The sequence below is a fragment of the Eupeodes corollae genome, chromosome 1, assembly GCF_945859685.1.
Source record: "Eupeodes corollae chromosome 1, idEupCoro1.1, whole genome shotgun sequence".
Lineage (NCBI taxonomy): Eukaryota > Metazoa > Arthropoda > Insecta > Diptera > Syrphidae > Eupeodes > Eupeodes corollae.
In genome coordinates, this window is record NC_079147.1 from 280,013,744 (window position 1) to 280,041,632 (window position 27,889).

At 28.8% G+C, this 27,889-nt stretch overlaps 1 protein-coding gene across 2 annotated transcripts in view; it reads left to right on the forward strand.

Annotated features, from left to right (window-relative positions):
* Positions 1–27,889, forward strand: part of LOC129953771 (putative inorganic phosphate cotransporter) — a 63,969-nt gene that overhangs the window by 21,170 nt on the left and 14,910 nt on the right. For both annotated transcript variants that reach the window (XM_056067228.1, XM_056067229.1), the window contains exon 2: positions 383–924. In XM_056067228.1, the coding sequence (XP_055923203.1) occupies positions 870–924 (55 nt within the window). In that variant the 5' untranslated portion in view covers positions 383–869. The remainder of the gene's footprint in view (positions 1–382; positions 925–27,889) is intronic.

A 27,889-nucleotide genomic window follows, 5' to 3' on the forward strand; every position in this document is an offset into this window, starting at 1 on the left:
ATTGTTTAAGGTGTGTTCATTTCTACGTATGTTCATACAAATGTTCACTTAAATATTTTAACAAAAGAAATCTATTATTCATTTATAATAAAAAAAAAGCAACGCTTTATTGGCGAAATCTTATTAACCGCCTGATATACCTACACCTAGCAAAATAGGTATTTGGTTGTCTACTACCTGACTATTTGAGTTTAAAAGTCGTAAATTAATTATACCAATAACTCTTCACTCTTCCCATATTCGCACATTGAAAGCCAATAATAACAATAATACCGAATTAAAGTGTTTTTACAGACTTTCAGACCTTTAAAGAGAAAATAAAGACACAAATATGCGTTGTATTTATTATTTTTATAATGTTTTTGTTTTCTTCTCATTTTAGATCATTAATCAAACGATAAACAGCTTCAGGCCATCATAGGGCTGAAATACAATACGAGAGTATTTTTATTGTTGGTGAATCAAATAACTCGACGAAAAATACACAACTTCAAGCCTTAAATCTTTAATACATCTGTCGCAGCCGCAGTTTAACATCAGTTATCGTGTAGTGTTCTTATAAAAATATTATCTGTTTATGGATCGCTTTAAGAGAACTTTAAATCTTTACCAAAGATCAAAGGATTTATAGTATTTTGCCATAATTGTTTGTGAGATCAACAATCCCGCGAACTTTTTGTCGTCCATTATTTACCCGCAACAGTATACTCAAGTTACCTTTTTAAATTTGCAACAACAAATCCAGTCAAATCTATCTTGTAGATCCTACATACGTATTATACTAAAGTTATAAAGCCAATTAACTTTTAACGGCAACAGTATTCTATTATTTTAAGAAATAAACAAAACTAAGAAAAAACTACTGCAAAATGTCGATATCAAAGGAGAAAATTTTCGAGGAGAAGGAAGTCGAGAAGCCACAAAGTAAGTTTTATTTTTTAAGATTTGAAATACATTTTTAAACAATTTCTTTTGAAACGGAGACAATTAATTTGGCAAAGTAGGAGATATAAATAAATTAATTTGTTCAATTCGTTTTCAAAAGCTGTTCAAATATTTGTTTTGAATTCACTTATTTACTTTGTACGTATAACTTTTCAGTGACTCCAATTCCCAGTAAATGTGGTGAAATTTCTTTAAACACTTTTATTTTTAATAATTTAAACAAAAATTGCGCAGTATTCATGTGATCTAACTAAACTTGTATTTGAAGTTATGTCTTTTACATTATTATTTAGAAAAATAAAATTAAACTTATTTTAATAATCCTGAGATAAAATTATTTTTGAAGAAAATATAATTTCGATTTTCAAGGATGTTCTCTTTATTAATTTCCTATAAGAAGTTATTGTAATAGTTCCAATTTGTCAAATTGAAAACTTTGACATTTTTCGACGTTTCAAGGTCCCTCGGGTCGAAATAAAAGATTTTAGAAAGATGTCCTTACGTTCGTGCCTCCATAAGTCCGTACATTCGCGACGTTTGTTTCGTTGTCCATATCTCAAGAACCAGAAGAGACTTCAAATAAATTTTGTTATACAGATAAAGAGGCAGAAAAATCCAGAAAGGGCTCTCAAGAAAATTGAGTGGGTGTTTTTTTTTTACCATAGCAGTTTAAAAAAAAGGTACAAATTTTGGTTAGCCCTAAATACTTACTAAGCAAAAACGCTAGATGAATGAATTAAATTTCATATAATATATTGTAACGTAATACCAAACAAGTATATACGAGTATTTTGAAGAAATCCAATTAAAGTTTTTTTTTTTAATCAAAAAAACGATTTTATTTCCAAAACAAATTTGTGCAACGAAAAATAAAGTTTTTAACACCTGGTATGATTTTGAGTAAGATCGAATTGACAGTTTTTTGTATAAAAAATAAAAACCTTAAAAAACAAGACTCGAAGTTGGTAGAAATTGAATTCCCGCTCAAATTTCTTCTCAAAAATTTGACATTATGACTTCCAACTAATTTTTACTAATGAGAAATATTGTTTTCAATATTTGGAAAGAAATTTGAGAAAAATCGATAACAGTTCTTTTACAAAAAATAAAACATAAACAAAAAAATTAATAATAGTTGTTAAAAATTTATTTTCAACTCAAATATCTTTTCAAAACCTTGAGATATCGGCTTTAAAATCCTTTTATATTTTGAAAAATATTGTTGTCAACACTCAGTAAAATTTTGAGGAAAATCTAATTAATAATTTTGTTTACAAAAAATAAGCACCTAACAAAAAAACAATATTTAAAATTGGTAAAAATTTACTAACGACTCAAATAGCTTTTCAAAAATACAAAATATTGTCTTCAAACTCTTTTTATTTCACAGAAAACATTGTTTTCAATATTCAGTAGTTTTTATTATAAAAATCCAATAGTCCGTTTTTCATAAAAAAATAAAATCTACAAACAATTTAAGAAATTCTACTTAAATTGGTAAAAATTTGTTTTCGACTAAAAATCTATTTAACAAAACTAGATTTTCACACCAAACTATTTCTTTATATGAAAAACATTGGTGATAATTTTAAATTTTATAATAATAATTCAACTGACAACTTTTATAACACGAAAACCTACAAACTTTTAAGCAAGACAAATCGACCGACGGGATGGGAAGTTATCAATATGGGTCGCATGCCAGCTTTTTTTAATTGTCAATTTAAATTTTGAATTGATGGCTACATTACTTCTGCTCTCAACGTATTAATTCCTAGATATAACATTTTGTAAAACTTCCCATCCGAAAGGTCTAACGTTCATTTATTTTATGAGTGTTTTTTTTCAACTTTTATGGTAAACTTGGCCACTATTTTTTGTATAGAAACTTCTTTGTTTTTGAGCATCTTTTCATTTAAAGATGCATGTTTCACATTTGGAAAGGTTAAAATATTATAATTTTGGGTTAAGAGTAGGATTAAAACAAAAACATTTGGATAAGATTCAAAACCTTATTCAATACGTGTACTGGTTGAAACATTTGATTGGATTTCCCAATTTTTGTATTCGATTTCTTTGAAATTTAGCATTCAGTTTTGTATTAATTTGATTAAGAAGAAAATTATACTCAAACAAGGAATTCCTTAGGACACTTAAGACACTTTTTTAAATATTGAAATTTCGTTCAAAAATTATGATGAAAGTTGTTTTCATTTCTATTTCCATGCATTTTGCACCACTTGAGGTAATTGAGTACAACAGGATGCATGTTTCACATTTGGAAAGGTTCAAATATTATAATTTTGGGTTAAGAGTAGGATTAAAACAAAAACATTTGGATAAGATTTAAAACCTTATTCAATACGTGTACTGGTTGAAACATTTGATAGGATTTCCCAATTTTTGTATTCGATTTCTTTGAAATTTAGCATTCAGTTTTTTTTTTTAATTTGATTGAGAAGAAAATTATACTCAAACAAGGAATTCTTTAAGACACTTAAGACACTTTTTTAAATATTGAAATTTCGTTCAAAAATTATGATGAAAGTTGTTTTCATTTCCATTTCCATGCATTTTGCACCACTTGAGGTAATTGAGTACAACAGGTAAATTTTATTCTGCCATGCAATATTTTACAAATGAAGGTTCCTATTAAAAGTTATATTTTAATTGGGTATTTCGAGAACTTGTGGAATTCTCAGAGATATTTGCAATATTTTAATAAAAATTAACAACGATTTGTTGCTATATTGTTGCTCTTATTGAAACTATTCTGCAGTTATGGAAATTATCATAGATCTTTCGTGACACGAACACCTCTTTAGAGAAATAACACGACCTTTAAACTTTTCTTCCAAAATTTCAATACCGAATTGTGACTTAAGTATTCACATGAGGGCGAGCATCGAACGACGAATGAATTACAAAATGTGAGTTTATATACATTCCAAGACATATTTCCACACAAATCCTTAACAAAACTATAGCAATATAGTTTCTATTTTTGATTGATTGATGCATCCTTTAACTTTTCAATAACATATATTTATAAATTTAGGAAAATAAATTTATTCGTCCCGAAAAAAATTGTATTTGATACGAACTGTCAAACTTTTTTCGCGTTCCACATTATCCACACTTGCAACGAATAAACTAATCGCGCATACTTAACCTACAAAAATCTTTCTTGGTTTGATCTCAGTGTTGAATGATGTTCGGCTGTGGCTTCTTGAAAACATATTTTAAATATTCAAATGGATGCACATGAAATCTTTTTCTAGTTTTGTTTATTAAAAAGAACACCAATAACTTTTTTTAAACAAATATAGCTTCGACCGCATTTTATCAACAATAAACACAAAAAAAAAACAATTGTCAAAGTCAAACTTCATTGGCAACGAATTAAAAACTCTCATGTGAAAGAAATGTCAAAGTCAACGAACATTCGTTCATTCGTTGGTCGTTGATCGTTGATCGTGCTCATGTGAATAGTGCTTAATTCCATTTTTAGTAATGGCGTAGTTTTTACTTGTCAAGTATAAGAAGATGACAGCTTAAAAAGTGACATCTGTCCAACAAGTGGGCTATATAAAACTCTTTTTATTGACGAAAAAAAACATAAAGTAAATGATTCAAAGTTCGTATAACAACTTAAACTCTAGTTGAATGTTTATATACATTTTCAGTCTGCTGTAATTATTGTTTGTATTTATTTCTGATCAAAAAAGATTGAAATATTAAAACCATTACAAAAAGCAACACTCATTTCTTATTCATTATGAATTCAAATCTTAAAACGCAATCTTCAAATGTACAGTAGGTACATTTAGTATTGCTAAATATCATTTATCTGATAACAGCTAATAGTTAATAGCACAATAGGTATGGATGGCGTGCTATAACTAATGATATCAACACTAAGTACAGCTAATAGTTTTTAAATTTAAAAATCTTATCTTACAATAATTAAAAGACAGACATTTTTTTAAGAGTTTAGGAACCTTTTTGTTTAGTTTATTTTTATTGAAACGTGATTCATGGTTGTGGCTTATCTTTGGACGATTAGTGGAAAAAAATGTATATTAATATTTAATTTTTCTTAACCAAAAAATTAAAAAAGAAAACAGTATATTAAAAATATCATAATTCTACAGAGCAGATGGTTTTGTCAATTAAATTAAGATAATTTGTTTCTCATGATGTCATTCATATTTTTATAACTAAACACCTGTTTTCAAATAACGTACTTTGAGATAATTTTTAATTAAAAAGTTAGGTAAGGCATTGATTTAAAATTAATTAAGAAACAGAATTTCCCTAAAATAATAACTCTTCTATTTTATCAGGTATCATTTTTAAAGATTAGATGGGTGATTTGTTTTAAACAAATTTAGTCGTATTTATACTACATTATTTTCAGGAAATCATTGTTTAAATATGTACAGTATTAATCAATTTCTAAATCATTCCGAAAGTAAAAAAGTTTGTATACATAATGTGACATTTTTGGTCTGTCAACGTCATTGCGGTTTGAAAGCATTTTTAAAAATACATGACGTTAAAACATATACGTCAATTTATACGTTGGCTGTTGTCAAATGCTAACCAGATTTTATTGTTTTTAAATATCTGAAAAATTCATGACGTCTGATATACGAGTATTATTTATCATCAGAAAAGCTAATTCAATTTCTTACGTCTACGAAGTTAAAAGTCTATTTTCAGTTGGTTGTTTTGGTGTGACGTTTGATGATCTGAAATATTACCTACCAAAATTACCATTAGCTGAAAATAAAAAAAAAATTACAATAAACTATTTTGGAATTTTAAATTAGGGTTCCGAATTACTGCAAAAACAATTCAAAACTTGGATAATAATCTTAAGACTTTTAGAGGTTGTTTATGAGAGATGCGGCTTTCAACAATATTTAAACAAATTTCGAACATAAGTAAAAACCTTATTATTAACTTCCCATAGGAAGCAATTGTAATGGGTCCGATTTGTCAAATTGAAAATTTTGACATTTCTCGACGTTTCTTCGTACGTCTTCACGTTCGCCACGTTTTTTTCGCGGACCATAGCTCAAGCACCAGACGAGAAATCGACTTAAAATAAATTTTGTTATACAGGTAATAAGGCAGAAAGATGTTAAAAGGGCTCTCAAGAAAATTGCGTGGGTGGTTTTTTTTACCATAGCAGTTAAGAAAACGGAAAATTTTGGTTAACCCTAAATATCTTACGAACCAAAAACGCTAGAGACTTCAATTAAATTTCATTTAATATATAGTAATGTGATACCAAACAAGTATATTTAAAAAAAAAAATCCAATTATCTGTTTTCTTATGAATCAAAAAAACCGAAAAAAATGTGTCGTCTCGACAATTTTACGAATACAAAATGATTTTATCTCCAAACCAATTTCGTGCAACGAAAAATTAAATTTTTTACATCTAGTACAATTTTGAGAAAAATAGAATTGACAGTTTCTTAATAAAAAATAAATACCTAAGAAACAGTACTCAAAGTTGGTAAAAATTGAATTTCCACTCAAATATCTTTTAAAAACTTTCAAACATAAACAAAAAAATTAATAAAAGTTGGTAAAAACGACTTTCGACTCAAATATGTTTTCAAAACTTTGACATATTGGCTTTGAACTACTTTTATCTTTTAGAAAATATTGTTATCAAACATTCAGTCAAATGTCAAAAATCGAATGGACAGTTTTTTTTTATAATAAATAAAAACTTAAAAGAAAATTTAACAAAAATTGGTTAAAATTGATTTTCGACTTAAATATCTTTTCATAACTGTGAGATTCTGGCTTCAAACTACTTTTATCTTTTAAAAAATATTGTTGTCAACAATAAGAAAAAATTTGGGAAAAATCTAATTGACAGTTTTTTTTTGCAAAAATTAAAAACCTAAAAAAAAAACTATATTAAAACTTGGTTAAAATTTACTTCCCCTGCAAATAGCTTATCAAAAATTAAAAAAGATTGTCTTCAAACTTTTTTATTTCACAGATATTCATTAGTTTTTTTTTATATACATCCAGCAGTCTGTTTTCTCGGACATCTTGTTATCTCTCAAATTAATTTCATTCATCCGATTTGTAAAAATTTAAGAAATGCTACTAAAATTGGTAAAAACTTGTTTTTGACTAAAAATCTATTTATCGAAACTAGATTTTTAAACTAAACTATTTCTTTATATGAAAAACATTATTGGTAATTTTAAAATGTATAAGAATAATAATTGAACTAATAACTTTCTTAATCCAAGACGAAAACCTACAAACTTTTAAGCAAGACAAATAGACAGACGGGATGGGAAGTTATCAGTGTGGGTCGAATTCCAGTTTCTGTTTTTGTTTTGTTTTGTTTTTAAAACTGTCAAACACCTCGATATTCGTTCGAAAGTACAAAATTTTTTGGTATAACAGGCGTCCGATTCTAATTTTATACGTAGTACGATTTGCAAGTAGAATCGGAAATGAGTTTCGAATAGAATCAACAGTAGAATCGAATAGAATCAACAGTAGAATCGAGTATTTTGAAAAACAGTATTTCGAGGTACAGTATTTAAAATACAGTCTCATGATTCATACAGTATTTTGACCCCAACCCATTATCGTAAATTCCAAGCATTCAACTAATTTTGTGAAACTTTAAATGATAGCTTGGTTTGACAGGTGTCAAATACGAGCACTACCAATTTAACGTCAGGAAATGAATCACGACGTACGAAATTAAATTTCAGCAAAGTTTTTCAATATTCTTTACATTCGGTTTCACACAAAAATGTTTTCAAATCATATTTACGCATATTCACCTAAAATTTTGCGACATTACTTCAAGATAATTATAAAATTGTTTACCTGATTGTTATTACATCAACTTTTCAGCAAGTAAATAATATGCCAGACATTTTTGTGGCATAAATTGATACGACTTATACAGCAGAATATACTTTTGCTAAATATGTTTGTTGTTTATATCATTTTCTATCCTAATCACCATCTGTCTAGTTCTTTGACTCTATTCGTTTCGTTGTACTATTATTTGATTGCGTATGTACCTTACCAACCTACCTAATATTTATTTTCTGTGGTTTAAAAACAAATTAAAAAATAATAATTGGCCTTGATTATGATAAGTAACATAAAAGTGAAAAAAAAAACAAACCACACTCATGTTTAACTTGATGTTGATGTTTTGTGGTTCTGCTGATGGTGTGAATTAAATTCTGATATTTTATACCTATCTTACTCATCTACCGAACTTTTTTTCTTAATAGGTTTTGCGTATTGTGAGGTAAAAATAATGGATGTTATCTATTTTAACACCACTTAAATATGTTGAGAGCAAAATGATATTACTTTTTTTCATTAACACAAAATTTATTTTTAATTACTTCATCGAAAAAAGCCTTATTTTGAATCATCAATTAAATGTGTAAATGAATGTTAAAAAACAGAAATGTCCAATAAAATTAAATATTTAAATACAAAACCACATGTCTACAATAATTGTGTACCTTTATATAAATAATAACAAATCAATGCACTATTATTTATTTTTAATTAAAAAAAAATAATTATAGATACGAGTATGTATACATTGAATTTTGACATTGACAGTGAGAAGTTGTCATTTAGTGGCACAAACATAAATTAGTATTCCAGTAGGTATATGAGCTTTAAAATGTAAACAAAGTTCCGGTAGCGTATTTACATACATACATACAACACATTATTTAATTTTTCTCCGGAATCAATCTAGAATCTTTTTAATTTATTTCCTCATTTAATTTATGATCCGAATAATAACACTAAGCAATGTCAACAAAGCGCTTATTATTGTTAAAATGGATTATGTGACAAACATAATAATTATAACCCGTATTGAAAGAATCAATTACAAAATATTAATTGATTAATCAATTTGTGTGTGCATTTTTTATTGAAAAAGAGTAATTAATAAACATACTTAAAAGACCAACAGTAAATATAGGAATTTATTTTGAAACCTGTTTTTGATTTATATACAGTACATGTTAATATGTGGTCGCGATTGGAATTCGAACATTAATCAAAAATGTTTATAACCGTTACCTGCCTTAACTTCTCTGCGAATGCTGTTTCAGTATTAAATATTTAGACTTATACAAAGAATTAAAACAAAAAATTTGCACAATGTTTTTATCCTTTCAATTTGATCCATTAAACATGTTGGTCATCGGGGATCATAACATTAATTCTTTTAATCTTCGTGCAAATTAATGCAGTAAAAGATTTTGTGACGAATTAAAATGTGGCCTATAAAAAATATTATAGACTTCAAATAAATTCAAGCTTTCAAGCAGTTTTCAGAATAATAATAATAACTACGAAAAATGACGTTCTTAACATATAGATTAATTTTTAGGAAAAATCGCATTCATAAAACATAAAAACCGACAAGAGTAACTAATACACACATTTTGACATTGACTTCAAACTTAAATATTTTCAAGTAATATTTCCTTTAAAACAAATTTTAAAAGATGTCATTATAGGAGGAGGCATTTACAACACGATATCGCCAAATGAGCACAACAGCTATGGTTGTCGCATCCTTTTTATAAGACTTTCCATGGCCAATTACGACATTTGTAGCTGTACATATGTCCATTGTTACTTCAGGCATTTTATTCCCAAAACAGTCGCACTAGCCTTATTATCTTATAAGTAAGTTCAAATTCCTCTATCCGCCAGTACAAAAAATCGCACCAAACACTGGCACGTAGAGAATGGATATGAGAGTCTTTTTAACAATCATTCTTAGATTTTCCAAGCCCCAAGTGCAACAATTCTGCTTTATAAAGTAGTTTTGAGGTGAAAATAAGCCTAGAAATGAACTTTTGACAAAAATCTGGATCATTTTGATGAATTTCAAGGTCACAATAGAATTTTGGAGTTGACTTAAGTTTAGAAGTCCTAAGTTATTTGCTGAACGCCTTTTTCGGAAATAACCAAGGAATGGACAAACCTTGATTTGTATCAACACTAAACAGAAAAATAAAGTTGACATATTAACAATCGTCGATAGTCAACCTTAAATTTGGCTAAATTGTCGCTTTAACTACCAAAATATTCAATATGACAACTTTATTTTTAAAAATTGACTACCAAAATTGAATATCAAGAATTGTTATATTAACTACCGCAGTTGTCATTTTGACTACCGCAGTTGTCAATATGACAACCGGAGTTTCAAATTCCTTCAACCAAAGTTGTCATATAGACTACCAAATTGTAAAAAATTTCCGATCTAAATTGACAACAAAAAATTCTTCTATTGACTATCGTGGTTATCGGCTGAACTATTGACTACCAAAATAGTCAATAGGATTACTTTTTTTGTTCTGTGTACGACTTATAACAATTATTTATTCACCAATATTCTTTGGTTTTGTTGCTTCACATCACTTACTTCTTCCAACACCTTAAATTTTTCTATCCGCTTTTTTATTGATTAACAAACGATTCAAAAGTTATTTGATTTTGTGAACAAAATGTTCACCATTTTTGTAGTCAATTTTTTAATGATTTCAATGTAGTTTTGAAGCAGATATTGTTCTATTTTCTGCAATCTCGTAGTTTTTATTTGTCAAAAGATGACAGATTCAAATGTTACAGATACTCAAGTAGGGAACTATTCAAAATAAGAGGTTTAATTGTAGAACACCTAATTCTTGCTTTTTCAAAGTATTATTTTAATATTTTATACAATTTTAGAAAAGCATGGTATTGAAAAAAAAACACATACAGTGCCCCGCACTCAATTAGAAACGATTTTTATGTCAAACTTCAACTTCCGATTATTACATACATATGTGTTCTTAAAATAAAGCCGGCCATCTTTTTTTTTCTTTTACACTGAAATCTAACCAACTTCACTTTAAAATCATAAAAGCAACATAGGGCACTGTTATTTTTTTCGTTAAAGAAAGTAAAAGGCACAAAACCACAAAATCGATCGTGCACATAATTAGAAACGAACCTTATTTTAAGATTTAAAGATTAAAAATTTATTTTTGGGTATTCACAAGTTACACTTTTGTATCTAGTTTTTTTTTTGGCAATTGAATTTTAATTCTTTAGTTAAGTCATCAAAATGGGAAAAAAAAAACAAATTATGTGACGTAAAGACTCGACGTGAAATTTTGAGCCATCATAAACAAGGATAATCTTGTAGGGAGATTTCTAACATTTTAAAATGTTCAAAGAAAATGGTATTTAATGTTGTTTAATATTTTAAAAAAATACCACAAAAGCCGACACCAGAGTCAACCTCTCATAGAGAAGTTGCCTTAATTGTTTGTGAAAGCAAAAAAAAACCCTTTTGGAACTGCGTGGGAAATTAGGAGGGCAGTGTTTGGTGAAGCAGATAGCGGACCGTCTGTAGACACTGTCAAAAGAAGGTTGCGAGGCTGGACTCTTTGGGCGCATAGCAAGGAAAAAGCCATTACTGACTGAACGTCACGGAAAGGCCCGCTTGGCTTTTGCTAAAAAATATAAGCACTTTACGGTCAATCAGTGGAAACATGTGCCTGTTTCGGATGAAACGAAAATTATAGGATTAATTCTGATCGAAAAGCTTGTGTTCGCCGTCCGAGATCACAAGGATATAATCCAAAGTACACTCACCCTATTGTCAAGCATGGTGGTGGCAGTATTTTGATTTGGGGAGCAATGTTTTGGTGTGGTTTTGCACTGATCAAATGAATTGAGGGTCATATGGACAGGATTCAATATTGCATAATCCTTGAGAATGTCATGCTGCCGTACGCGGAAGAAGACCTACCCATAGTATGGGAACTTTTAAAAGACAACAATCCAAAAGCACACGGCCAGTTACACTAGAAAATTAAAAAAATATTAAAGATGAAAGCAAGACAGGCAAAACAAAATGACTATGAAAAATCGTTTCTAGTTATTTGCTCGCCACTGTAAATGGGTTATGGTCTTGTAGCCCCTTTTTTCACTAACAAATTGTTGCTGCAATTTTTTTAAAACTTCATAAACTAACTTCTTTTACCAGTAATATACATGGGTAGAAAATCTCTTAATGGTGCTTTCATCCCCTCAAATATACGAGGCCTATGTACACACCATAACCATGTGGAAGCTGAAACTTCTCAACAGCAATTTTGAAGAAGCCATACGATTGTTCGTCTAGATTAAGATTTATCCTTTAGAATTTCAATAACCTTTAATGTTTATTAATTGCGTCCTCTTCATTTCTACAACTGCAACAGCAAGACATTATACAGTGCATAATAATCTGTTCATTATATTTTAATTAAATGTATGTCAAGTGCACTCAAGGCCAACGCACGCTTGGCGGTCAATAAACGTTCATTTACATACATAATAAAATATCTGTGAATACATTTTCGCATAAAATTAAACCGGATAGCAAGCAACCTGTCAAAATAAATAATGTAAATACAATTTAACCATTTAAGAAAGATACCGAATGGAACTAAAATCTTAAGATTTGATATTTTTGGACGGTTTTTTTGCCATAGGCCAGAAAGTAACCTGTTTTTCTTTTTAGCGGGCTTTGTTTGCTTACGCGGATTGTGTTAATTGTTGAAGTCTTCATAAAAAACTAGAGGAAATGTTTTCTTGTTTTTATTTTTGTATCTTTTTGATATTGTAAACAATTTTGACAACTATAAATCAATGTATTGCTTTTGTAGGACATAAATATTGTTACAATGTAGGTACTATATAACTTTTTGAAATGAAGGTTATTTTATTTATTAATAAGACCTTTTTAAGTAAAGTTTTAGTTAAGCCATAATTGCCATACAAAACACGTGGGCTAAGTGTTAATTAACAAAAGCTTTCTTTAGTTTACGTCTCGTCTTTTATTATTATCTTAAGGTCGTTGTCCGCCCCATGAGACATTTGCTCTGATCTGATGCCACAAGTTTGAGGTAATGAATGAACAATATAATTGTGTACTTTTCCGTACATACATAATGTGCTGTACACATAAATAAGGTAGGGTAGGTACCATGAGTATATTATTATAACTCAATCTTATATATTTTATACCTTTGTACAAGTATCTTGTACTCGTAAATTTAAATTGAAACCGGAAAAATTATCATGATATTTTTTTTTAAATTGTATCTACCCCAAGTCAAAGATCTTATTACAAATTAAACATAATATCAGTATATAGAAGATGTACTATGTACATTGTTAAAATTGCAAATATTTCAAGCAAATTGATTTAAGTGAATAATAGCAGCATCTTACAGGTCATACTTTGTGCTCGTATAAAGAACAGTAAAATGTGGCATCTCCATAAAAATAAAAAGATATAAATGGACTTATACTCCGTTTTGATTTCATTGTTGTAGATATGTACATACAAACATCTGACTGAATTATTGCACAACGCATTGTGTTTTATTTCCAATGATTCACTTTACGGATATAAACGACAGTTACTACTCGTAGATAGTTTTCAATTACGAAAAATTACATATTTTTGTATAGTACCCCAAGGTTCTTTTTTTTGTGTAATCAATCAGTTTTGAAAAATAAAAACAACAATGGAGCAGTAACCTGTTGAATATACGAGTATTATGACCCAGATAAATTTAAAATTTCTCATATTTACTTTCAGAGGGCTTAAAAAATATTCACAATAAAATGCTTTACTGGCTTTAAGCTGGTCAATAGAATCATTTGAAGTTTTACTTCTTTTACTTAAAAATTTAATAACAATACTTTGTTTCCGCAAATTATACTTTTCTAACTAATTTTGTGGTTCTAAATTCAAATGCAGTGTGTTTTTTTTTAATACTAGTTATCCATTTTGCGGTTTCAAAAGTTAACATAAACAAAACACATATAAAATATATTTTATCATAATATTTCTTTTTTTTTTAACAAAGTTTTAAAGTTAAAATTATGTGTAAAATACTACATTATTTAAATTACCACCACTCGAAAGGTTGCAAGCATCGATTCTTTTGAGGTTATTTTAGACCACTTTTTGACACACATTAGGTGGTATCTGAGCCATAACTTGATGAATGTTGGTTTTTAAGTGCTCAAGAGTTAAAGGTTTATCTGCATAAATACGGCCTTTCATGTAGCTCTACAAAAAAAGTCCAGCGGTGTCAAATCGCATGATCTTGGTGGGAAGTTGATATCGAAACGACTAGAATTTACGCAATTAAACCCTATTCGCTCGAGTTGTGTGGCAAGTGGCACCGTCTTTTTGAAACCACATGTTCTCGAAGTTGTATTCGTCAGGCAAAAAGTCAGTTATCATATGACCATAGCTCTCCGAATTGACGGTTACAGTCGTTTTCGAAGAAGTGAGGTCCAATCACACCTCCGGACCAACCTCCGGTACATAACAGTGACTTTCATCTGTTTAATTACTTTAGCGTTCTCAGTACCCCAAATACCATAGTTTTGTTTATTAACATAAACACCTAGTGAGAAATGTGCTTCGTCGCTGAAGAAAATTTTGTTCGAAAATCGCCGTTAACCGCCTGTTGTTTAAGCACCCATTCGACGTATCAACGACCTTGTGATTGATCAGGTGGCTTCAGTTGCTGCATGAGCTGGACTTTAAGTAGATGTCCTAATTCCTGGGAACGAAGGGGAATCAACACATTCGGGATTTTGGAAGCACTTTCACTTACAGCGGCGATATTTTCAGGGGTACGAGGGAAACGATTTGGGAAATAGGTGAAACCAGTTTGATACGGACATCCCGCTTTGGCGCCAGTTATAGCTATCATTGGTTTTCATAATTGAAAACGAATATTGGAATTTTTTGGCAGGTCGTTTATAGCTGTCATTGAGAAAAAACTTCCTGATTGAAAGTAACCGACGAAATTTTACTGACAGAAATCTGTCATAGGAATTGTGTGAAATTTTAACACAAATCAGTGGAACGATTCGTTTGACTTTTGAACAAAAAAATTATCAGCTGTGCAGGAAAATTAATTTCCGTCAGTAAAATAGAAAAATACATTTTTAGAGAAAAATAAATGCTTAATTACACTTTTTTCTCAAACAAAATTCTTTGTGTGATTTCCGGTCGATCAGTATAAAATTTTCATTTCTATTCAAAGGGGAACACCCTCAAATATCGACTTAAAAATTTCAATGATAGCTATAGAAGCTAAGCTATGTCAAATTATTTGTTCTTAAAATGTGGCCAGATTTCAAAGCGTTTTCCTTCAATACTTTCTTTTCCTAAAATTGTAAAGTCAAGAAAACATAGGGTTTTCCAATAAAATGTCTTGTTTTGAAAAGCTCACTATTTGGCAGCTGTCACTCTTGCAGCTGTTTTTTTTTTTTAATTTAAAAAAATAAAAAATACGTCATTACTTAAACTAGAGCGATTTACTATTAACATCATTAAAAAATTGTTTAAATTCAGTACAAAAATGATGAAAAGCTTTTTTTCTTAAAAAAAAAGTTTCCTAACTATTTCATTTCTAAAAGAAGTGTTCTTGTTAACACCTTAATGTCCGATTTTATAAAGAAACACTAAAAGCACTTTTCTAAAAGCTTTTTTAATGCCTTTAAATTAGGATCAGCCTAGAATGGGAAATTTCAGGGATATTTTTGTTAAAATACAGTTCTCCTCACAACCCTGCAAAAATAAAACTCCTTTTTTCTTTCTATTCAGCGAATTGTGTGAGAACAAATGAGAAAGCATTATATGTTGAAATAAATGACAAGAATCTTAAAATACAACAGAGTAAACTTCTTCAAAATAAAAAAAAAACCGTTTGAGTAATCGTGTGTCTTGACCGGCGCAATGCAATGTTGAATTTGTTAACCTATTCATTCTGTATCTCCAAATATTGAGAATACAATTTTTACAAAACATCAGCTGTTAATTTATCATATTCATTTTTTAATAGCACTTTTAAAATTTAATGAGCCAAAAATGGGCATTTAGTTTTAAAAGGTGTTTAAAAGCTTGTTTACTTTAAAAACGCTTGGTGAAACCAAAATATCCCATTTTACAGCTTAAAATCCTGTTAAATGTATAAAAGTTGTTAATGAGATTGGGCATAAGACTTTTTTGATTTAAACCTATGAGATGCAATTCGTGAAGTAAAGGAGCACATACAGCCAATCATGAGCGAATTGAAAATGTAAAATTCCAAGAAAAGGGAATTACCCTGTAATAACAGCTTATTGACTGGTAGCATTTGCCGCTTTACAAAAAAATAAATATTTATTGATATCTTATAAAAATTGTCTTTATTATAATAAAAGGAAACCTCGCATCAGAGAGGAAGTCGCAAATTTCAAACATTTTTGAATTGTTAACTTTTCGTTTATATTGCCTTACTTGCAAAAGTGAAGTCTTAGATTTTTTATAATAATTTAAAAAAAGTAAGGAAGCTTTTTGATGCATGTGTTTTTATAAACAAAAATAGAAACATTTTCTATCTTCTCTACCGGATTTAATTTTTGTATTATTTCATTTCAAAGATTTTGTTGTGTCGCTTAGTGACATTAAATAGTAGTTAAGAGGGTATGTACTTAATCGTAGTCGTATATTGTTTTATTTTTTTTTATTTTTTTTTTAACTCTTTAATAGGCTTTCTTATGAGAAACTATTCTACAACTAAGTACATGAATCACAATGTGTAAGAATTCGTATCACGTTTATATAATTAATTTTGTTTATTGCGCTTCTTATATTTCATTGCTAACCTCCAGTTTGTTGTATTTCATTTTAAGCGGAAGCAATAATTGGTAGATATTCTCGTAGTATAAACAATTATTCAAACAAAAAAATTGCAAAGCGTAGGTGAAGCAGTCACATCAGACTTGAAAAAATTAGCATTTTCTGCGAAAAAATATATAATAATATCATTGTTCTTCCCACCATTACTTACATATATGTATATAGTTTTAATTGATCGAAAAACAGAAAACTGGGGGTTTTTAGTTATAAATTCTGTAACAAAATTGATAAATTTAATTCTCCATTAAAATTAAATGCATGACTGAGCTGGATGTACCTGTACCTACTTAGTTTTGTTTAATTAATTGAGAGTAACATTAATTGAATCCGAACAATTTTTTGAACATACATTTAAGAAAATTCATATTCTTAGAATATTTGATTCAGGCACAAATTCGTGCTGTTCGATCGTGCATTTTTGTCTCGCCTTCTTAACACAATTATGTCGCTGTTCTCTGTTTTTCAGACATGCAAAAGTGTATTTTTAATAATGAATTGTAGTTTTAATGAACGAGATCCAAGGGCGTTTTTCTGTATTCAATCCTAAAGTTTAGTACTTATCAGTTTGGGAAAGTAAAGCCTTGCAGAGTTTTCAGTTAAGGTCCAAATATAAAAAAAAGACACATTTTGGTTCTATTTGAAAATTTTAAATTATCAAACGTATCTCAGTGCTTAAAAACGTCCACTTTTCCTCTCTCAAGAATGAGGATAAAAATCGTCTTCAAATACATTTTTCCTTAGTAAGATGTTTTAACCAGACATTAAAAATATGTATAATACTTGTGTCATCAAATTATATAGGTAGGTACTTTAATATACAAAAATTACCAAAAATGATATCACGTTTTTGACATATTGTAATATTTCTAGAACAATTCAATTGGCAGTTTATTTAAGAAAAATATTATAAAAATTATTAAAACTTGGGTTTGATGTTGAATAATATAATAAACAATTGAGTAATTTTATTTATAAGAATCTTATTTGAAGATTATATCCAAAAAATAAAACAAGAGCACGGGGATTCTTTCTTTAGCCGAACTTCACGAATGTGATATGCTTTACTAGGTGTAACAAGCCCCACTCACTACAATGTGCAGACTACAGTCACTCAAATCAATGTGCATCGGTTTCTTCTTTTTAATCCTATTCTTCTTTTGTAATTGCTCGCTCGCACTGTGTATAATCTTTAAAGAGGGTATTCATAACCCCTTTAGTTCATGTTCAGTATAAAAAAAGGGCGATTACATTGGTTTAAGTTGTCAAACAGAAAACAATTTTTTAAATTTTTGGTTTATTGGAAAAAAATTGAATTTGTTAATTTATAAGAATTGAATTTACTATGGAAAGCTTTTATGATGAGCTTTTTAAAAATTCGAACTAATGAAATTGGACTAGCAGGTATTATTTATGGAAATTTAATTTCTGAAAGAAAATATTTGTATGCACCAAGGACACTTTTAAATGTTGTTGTTTTTGCAAGCCATATTGAAATTAAAAATATTATTTTTTGTATTCATCCTTTTTTTGTTGGATTTTTCTGAATTTTTTCTGGCCCCAAGAAAATTAGCTAGACAACCCTGTATCCCTTCTTCGTCATATTGTGAATAGTCATATCTCACTTTATTAAAAAAAAAAAGTTACCGACTTATCAGTGATCTCTGTGATTAAAAATTCATAAATGTCTGAATTTTAAATATTGGAACTTATCACCTTCTCTTTTGGTTTAGAAATGCAACTGATTTTAAATACAAAGAGATTCTAAGTATTAAACCATATTTGCATAAATATACTCGTAATGACTCAATATGTATAGCCATGTAAATTGCTTGTTTTTTTTTCTATAAATAAAACATTTAACATTAATTAACTTTGGAAATTAATTATTTGTACAAATCGACGAGCAAGATAATTGAACTGAATTTGAATATTTAAAATTCTAAGAAAATAGTAATGTTTTCATTAACAAAACGTTTATTTGCTGTGTTTTATTTGATTTTTAATTTGCATTTTTGTCGATTTCGTAATTTTTACAACTGTTCACATTCTGCTATTTCTACGAGTTAATAACTTTATAGTTTATGGCAATTGAAATCGGATGACCAAACTGATGAACAGAATTAGTAATTTCCAAGTTAAATTTAGTTATAGTTAAAACCAAATGAAATATAAACTTAAAACGAGTAAAATATTAAATTTCTATAAAAACATCCATTCATTTCAATTAATAAATATAACATTTTGTATTTGCTGCTGAGATAAAATAAATATAAAATAAGCACACTATTTTGAAACTAGTGTAGTCTAAGAAAAGGCATTTGTGTATTTTAGACGATTGTCTAATTACCATCTCTATGATAATTGTAAGTGTTGGCTCAAAAGTAGTTTGTCAATAAAGTTCAACGTGTGACTTACAGTTTTTTAAAATTTACAATGATTTCGCAAAATATTGTCTTCGTGTTACCACTAGGCATATATTATTTATTTTGCGTGAACAAACAGATAAAACTAACTATTCGAACGACATATGATGAATAAATGACGTCATTGTATTCAATAGTGAATTGATTTTTATTAAATAATGATTTTATATTTTAAAAAGAAATAGAATTTAAATTTGTTTTCTAAATTTCCACCAAGCAATTAGAATCAAAGGTAGACCAAAGGTATTCAAATAGCAAATAAATTAAAAATAGAGTGTTAATCTTAAGACAAGTATGCATAATTATCTTCTCATCATATATTATTATTAAAAATATCTACGAAAAAAATAACTCACTCATTTATCATTTAACGTGTTTTCAGGTTTATAAGTCAGTTAAGACAACAAACAAGATAAATGTTTATTTTCGTTGATCTTATAGACAGAATACTCATTCTTTTCTTAGTAATTTGATGATTTTAGTACTTTATCAAATATCAAATGATTTAACAAATACAAGAACCATTTCTTTACCATTCTTTACCTTAGATAATCATCACTTTGTGAAGAATTTCTTTGAGAAATTGATTTGTATTTTGAGACAACATCGAAAAACTTATAACTTTTTAGTAAAAAGTTTAAGCCAATTTAGCAACTTTCTAAGCTAAAAAAACTGGTGCAAAATTTTAAACAATTTAGTAATATGTTAAAATCATTTCTAATTTTAAACGCTTTTAACATTTTACTATCTCTTAACAATAGTCTTAAGTTAAAATCACGGAAGTGCTACTTTATCTTTTAGCAAATTGCTGAATCCATATGACATTTGTACAATTATTCTTATAAGAGCAGTGAATGGATTGGTCCAGTCTACAGTTGCGAGTTCCAATTATTAGGTCCGTTAAGGCTTAGTTGCTTTGTTTATTTTCACGAACTGACACTTTTTAGACCTGTTTGGATGCTCGTTTTAATAAAACCAATTAGCAATTTACTAGTTAGCAGAACCAAAAGAATGGTTCCAAATTTTGGACTTCTTAGCAAATTGTAAAATTTTTAGCAAATTGCCAACTAGTAAATTGTTAAACCCGTAACCAAAAATTTTGTTTTAAACCCTGCGCTATTATCTTGTAAATTTTTAACAATCTTAGCATTTTTTTTTGCTTTTATCCATTTTACTTATTTTAAGATCACAAAATGGTTATTTAGAGTTATAAGAATTTGATAAAGTAAAATGTCATCTAAGTTCTGGCATTGCACATTTAAAGTACCATCTGCCAGATTTTCATTTTATTTCTATTTTTTGTTACGATTTTTCACAGGGAACAGGTGACGTAAGTGTTGATTAATAAAAGGGAATTTGTATTTTAATAGTAAGCAAAGTATCAAAGTTTTAAAATAGCAAATAAATTCCTAACTAGTGAAACACGTCACATCTTATACTGGATAATGCTTTTTCTCCAATCCACAATAATAAATAAAAACTTTTTACCATGCAGAAATTTGTTATTCCACTGTATTATTCAAAGCTAGGCCATAAGGCTCCAGGCAATACATGTTTTTTGATTAAAAACTTTATTAAGTTAGGTTTCTTATATATGGTAACACTGATTTTTATTTTATCCAAAACAAGCTTTAGCTGGAGCTTTATCATTTATAAAAGCTTAAATGAGCTCACTTTGAAAAAAGCAACAAGTTTATCCAAGATTTTAAGTATGTGTTCGAACTTTGAAGCAACAAGTTAAATTATTTTAACTCTAGAATTGTGTGCATACTTATGGGATGAAATTTAATGTCATAGATACAAAATAGTTTGTATAAAACCAAGAATGTTGACATTTAATACTTTCTTGGGTCACTTTAGAGTGAAATTTGGATTTTGTGAATACAAAATTGAACAAGTACTCTCTTAGAAAATGGAAAAAGACAACAAAGTTATTTTTTAAATTAATTTCTTCTTCATTCAAAAAAAAAACCCTTTTTTTTTTTGAAAGTGTCTTTTTGTAAATTCTTTAATAATTTATTTTTCTGATTTTGCTTCAGGTTATTATAATGGAAAAATTAGTTTTTAAACAAGAAATACGTATTTTACAAATCTAGACTTTTAAGATTTAGCTAATTTTTCACTAAAAGTGAAAACATTACGGGTCCGTAGAGTAAAAAAGCCAAAAGCCAAAAGCCAAAATTCTGTTTTTGAAATGATCTGTATTTCTTAGGGGTTTTTAAATACAAATACAATTTTAAATGAAAACTGTTTTAACTTATTTTATAAATAAAACATTATGTGTGTGCTTTTATATTTAAAATAAAAAAATATTGAAGAAGAGAAGGGACTTGCAAGGGTTGAGAATCGTTTAAATTGTCAGCAAAAATTATTGATTTTATTTTTAATAATTGCATTTATATTTGGTATTCTTAAAATATAGCTGATGAAATATTTATAATTTGTTCTTAGTTGGAAGAAATAGTTTTTTTGTAAGCCTATTTCTTAACATTTTTCTTTAAAATGTAAAATGTGAAGATCATTTTATGGTATTTGAAAATTATTTTAGACCTCAAAAATCTCAAGCTATCAAAAAATAGTTTTTTCTTATTTTTGCAAAATTTAAAAATTGGTTTTATGACAAACGAAATTGCAAGCTAAAATAATGACTTTTAGCTTATACTGTTTGAAAATTTGGATATTAATAAACTTTGACAAGGCAGCGCAGAATTCTATACTTAATTAGAAATATTTTTTAGTATTAAATATCTTATAGAAAGATATATCGGGAACGTTTTTCTAAGTTTGATAAAATCAACAAGAACAAAACAAAGCACATAATTTAAGCTTTGATTTATAAAATGGTTGTATTATGTATCTATAATAAATAAGCAATAATAAAAACCATACATACAAAATCTTCTACAAGGGAAATATGTCTAATCATATCCGGGAACGTTGCCGAAATGACCGTTCACGAAATGACGATTTCAAATAAGAGCACCCTTTGATTAAACTGCGGCCATCTTAAATACGATCTGACTTTGTCAATAGGAACATATATGAGGTTTCTTTGTTATTTCGAATTGTACAAAAGAATGTTATCAATAATTAAATGTAATAAATATGTTCACGGAATGGCGGACTATTGATGTACGCCCTACAAATAGGGAATAGAAAGGTACTTAACATTTAGATATAATTTATCTGACGGAAAATACTCTGACAACCGGCTTTGTTATGGTTCTCTTCCTCGACTGACGTTTGACACCGAATGGCAGGATTTACTTGAAATTATTTTTGATCGATTATCGATGTGTTTACTGAAATGACTTGTGCGGTATTGGACGAACTATTTTTGCATTTTTATAGGTAAAAATAAATAATCCTTTAGTATCCTCTCTAAAACTACATTTTGTAAAAAATACGGTGTATTGAGTAATGGCCGGGGTTAAATACCTTACATTTTTCAATTATATTTTTAACTTGGTGTTGAAGATTGTAAATTAGGACACGTTCCCCAATTGATTTTCTATGCGTGTATATTGATTTCGTTTAAAATTCACCTTATTAATAAATTATATTGTTTGATGGACACACAAAACAGGTTAGTTCTAGTATTTATTATTTTTTTTTCAATTAAGTCAATATTTAAGCCATTAAATTGCTAGCAAAGCCAATTTTACACCTTGGTGATTTTGAGCCTTATCTTGATAAGAAAATATTATGGCACCAAATACATTCTTAAAAATATTACAAGTAAAAGCATAGTTTTAACAATTTTTATAAATGACAATTAATCTTAAATCAACACAAAACATTAAACTTCAAAAAACTTCTTAAATTCAAAACATTGCCTAAAGTAAGCTTTTAAAGACGAAAAAATGCAATTTGTATGTTCAACTTATTTAAATTACACTTAAATCTGAAAGTTGTTCCAAAAAATTTAAATTTTCAAAAAGGTTGTTTTGTATCTGTTATAAAATCGAAAGTTTTTCAAAAAACTAAGAATCTGAAAGTAGGCAAAACCATTAATTTAGATTTTCGAGATCCACAATTTTCAAGAACTATAAAATGGTCTACTCAGTCATACTCCAATATCTACTGGGTCATTACAAAAAAGAATTTTCAAAGTTGCACAGTGTATTATTACGCTTAAAATGGGAACACCTACACCAAAAACTCAGACGTCCGAACCCAGTAATTAGTCAAAGTTGTATTTTTAGTTTTGGCCCCGTTTGCGTTATCTTGTCTTTGTTTATACTCGAATATGCTTCTTGTCAGCCAGCAGCGTCTAGCATTCCTTATTTCTGTCATCATTCTCTGCTTTAGCATTAGCAAGGTAATGTTTAATGCTTAATCAATGGCACTATGGCATGTTTGGTGTGAAGGTAGGTGTTTTGAAGAAAATGCATCACGAGAATTTGCGGGGGGATGATGGTAGGAATTTATTTGTTGATGTTTATAGTGTAGTAGATTTCTCTATAAAAGTATTGCTCACGTGTTACTCGGGTGATTGCTTTTCTTTAATTGTTTGTTTTCTTTTTATTTATTACGATGAACTCACATATTATATTATTTTGTAGTTGTGGCAAATGATTGTAAATTCTGATTCATTCATTTGATTGAGAAGATAAATGAACTTTTTATTCAATCAGAACGAAAAATAAACAAAAAAGACAAGTAATGAATCATGATGACTTACAATAAATAAACAGTGGGGAGTTTTATGAATAAAGATGAAGTTTTTTTATGGAAATTTGTTTGTTAATTAACAGCTCTTTCTAACGATGGTTAATTTAGGGGTGGCTACAACTGAAAATGCGGGTTCCATTTATCTAATTTTTGTCTAAACTAAAAATCTCCTTAGTTTTGAAAACAAAAATTAGATAATAATATTCAAACGTTTCTAAATTCAAAGCCACGAATATCAAGAACAACTCCAACTACGTTATGTATGATTCAGTGAGATTCAAGAATAATCGGATTTAACTGTTTCAATAAGGACTTTTTTTAATCATATACCTTTAAGAGTAGGTATATGAAGCTAATATATGTTGCTTTAAATTTCATATGAACAAAGTTCTTTGGAAATCCAAAAATTGATTTAGTGTCCAAATACTGTGTGTTTCAAGCTACTGTCAACACATTCTTGTGATATGGGGCCCCGATTTTTGGTAACTTGCCTTTTAAGAAGTTTGAAGCACTTCAAAGGAATTTCTTCAAACGCCGTTTTAGATTACCACAGTCAACACCCAATTATGGTATCTAAGTGGAGTATGGCATAATGCCAATATATATACTTCCAAGCTCAAATTGAACTACGACAACATAATAAGAGTAATATGAAGAGATGAAAAACAGTCTTCACAGATCTTCCATGTTAAGGCTACTAAAATCGAATGCATCTCCTTTGAAGAAATGAAATCTGCTTACCATTTCCCATTATATTAACCTAAACTTATTCGCGTCTATTGTGAATGATTATAAGGGCACATCTCTGAAAATTTTAAATGTTTAGGAAGTAAAAAAAACTGGTTATTTTTCAAACTGACGTTTATAGTAGAATTAATAACAGAGCTGTTTTCGATCTTAATGGGGGTAGACAAGCATTTACTTCACATTAGTATATATAACATATTTGAGAAAATATCCGGCATGTGCTCTTTTCGAAATTGCATATTGAATTTCATTTAGCATCATTCCGAAGCAACATTACCTCAATCGCAACATTCCAATAGAAGCAAACTATTTTACTAATGAATCGTCGACCGAAGCTATAAGCTTTATCTTTAGTGCACCAGTTGAACTCTTTAATCTTAACTTTATCTCTCATCTTGCTAGTCTACGATCTATGTGCACTATTGTGTAACAGAAGAGAAAATGAAGATGTACATCACTTCATTCCTATATGTTTAATATTATAAGAAATCCGTCGACTACATTTTGATGAAAGCTTTTTTCTGCAAACGATCTTCACAAAATATAAAATGCAGGGGTGGGATATATATATAAATAAACTCTTCCATATAATTTTTGTAACTCACTTACTTAAGGTGGCGCTACAGTCCGAGGTGGACCTGGGCCTCAAACAACATGCGTCTCCAGCCAGCTCGGTCCCTAGCTAGCTGTCTCCAGTTTCGCACGCCAAGTTGGTTGAGGTCTATTTTTGTAAACTTGCCTTAAATTTCCAAAATAGTTTCTTAACTTAATGCATTCGACCAGTTGGCGTAGTTTCAAACTTTTTCATTTTTATATTTTAAATTGCACTAAAATTGTTGATTCCATCCCTGACAACAGTACTCGCACACAGGAATGGTTGAGAGTTGTTAGTTACTAGGCCCTAGTTCTCAAAACGGACTGTTGCGCCATCCAATTTAATTTAATTAAAAGTCGTTGATTTCAATGTTTCAAACCATTTTCAAATTGGAAAATTCACTTTTTCTTAGTTCAACTAAAAATTCTACAATCTTTTATTTTTGTATTATATTTTTTTATAACTTAAACAATTTTGTAAATTATTATAAATTTATTATTCAGTGTATTTATTTTACTGTGCTAATTTTTTTTATATAATGTCTGACCCAGCAAACGGCAAGATTGAAAAATCCTTATTCTGAAGTAGATTAATAATGTTTAACAATTTTAATGAACAAATAAAGAATTTAATTGTAATTAATATAAAAAATCCCTAAGTAACAATTTCTTACCATTTTTCAACATCTACAACCCTACTGTAAGATAATTAAACACGACCGCGGTTTCAGAATTTTCCGCAAAACAGACAATTTTTGCAAAATCATTCTAAAGAGAGCTTATTAAATAAATGATAATTGTGTATAGATATAAATATATTTGTCTTGTTCATTAAATGATGAGGCAAACTTAATTCTATAAATTTGTGCATACGAGTATAATAACCAATGTGTAGTGTTAGTAAAATGCTTAGCTTTTAAATATTTGTTGTTTAAATTACTACACAACAAAAAAGTAAAATAATATCAAGTTCAAACAAAAGCACAATTGTTTAAATTTTGTATATTTTTGAATATAGTATATTTACAGTAATTTATCAGATAATATGAACATTCATGTACAAATATATTATGTACCTACTTATTTAAATATTTTATTACAATGTGTTGCTTTTTAACACTCTGTACATGACCTAATCAATAATAATGATAGGCTAGGGTATAGCTTCAGACTGTACTTTAAACGCTATAGAAATGAAAAATTGATTGATTACCACTTCGAACTTTTCCTATGAGGTTTTTTCCGAACTTAACAGAGAAAAAAAACACTTAAACACGATTTATTTAACTAACAAATTAGAGTATACAAATATACCTCTTATAAGCTCAAAATTTAGAATTTTAACTAATATTTAAATTTTTTCATACAAAAATATATCATGGAATGATTGTAATTGAGCTCCATAAATTAAGGTTTGGTAAAACTATTTTTGCTAATACAAAATTATTTTTTTGATAGTAAAAATATTTTCTATAATTAAAAAAAGTTGAGTAGACGCCTGAGTCAATCTTTACAGTTTGTTGTAAAATAAAGAGGCATTGACAAATGAATGGTTGTGACAATGCCAGTAGGATACCAAAGGTAGATCGTCATTAAACTATCACAATTTGGCATTTGCAAGTTAAAACTACGCCATTACCAAAAATGGAACCATGCACGCTTCAAACTACGCATTGACCTTTTTTAAATTCACTAAACAAATGTTGAAAATATTCTCAAAATTAAAAATCTTTTAATTTGCCATGAAGGTAGTACCCGTAGCATGATGGTTAGTGCGTTGGACTGTCATGCAAGAGGTCTTGGGTTCAATCCCTGCCTGTGCCACCTTAATTTAAAAAAAAAAAATAATTTTCGCGGGTACTGCCTCTTGCGAGAAATTGACAAATCCTTCAAGAGTAATTCTTGTCATGAAAAAGTGCTTTCTCAAACTAGCCGTTCGGATTCGGCCTTAAATTGTAGGTCCCTTCCATTCCTGACAACAGTACTCGCACACAGGAATGGTTGAGAGTTGTAAGTCACTAGGCCCTGGTTCACAACGGACTGTTGCGCCACCACATTTGATTTGAATTTGCCATGAAGCACCTTCTCGGTGTCTTTGGAATTAGGCGTTCAACAAACCAAATTTATTTATTTACTTATTTTATTCATTACATATTATTTAGTCTTGCACAGTCTTACTACAATATCTTTCAAGGTAGTCCAAGCTTCAGTTTTACAATTGGTTTACATGAATTGAATGAAATACTAAATGTCAAACAAGATGACTTGAGAAAGAACATTAATATAAACAAAACTACTTGATACTATTTAATTAATGAAAAAGATTGGATCAATAAACTTTATTATAATACCTTATAAAACATCTTTAAAGTATACAAGAGAAACAAAAGTTAAAAATCATAGCAATGCCTCAAAATACTGCCTAAGTCTTATTCTGAACCTAGTAGTGCGGCCTATCATCCTAATTGTATAAGGTAGAGAATTCCACAACCTAACCGAGTGAACGAAAAAATTGAAGGCTCGAAACAAGATAGGAGAAGCGTATTGGTATCAGATCTCTGCTTCGATTAGAGCTTAGAGCGAGGAAAAAGGATTCTGTTGTAAAGGTACGTCGTTTGTCGTGTTTGCATTACATTGTAGAGCATTGTTACGGTCCTAAATGAGAAAAGGTTATCAAGAGAAAAACCATATATTAATCTTGCAT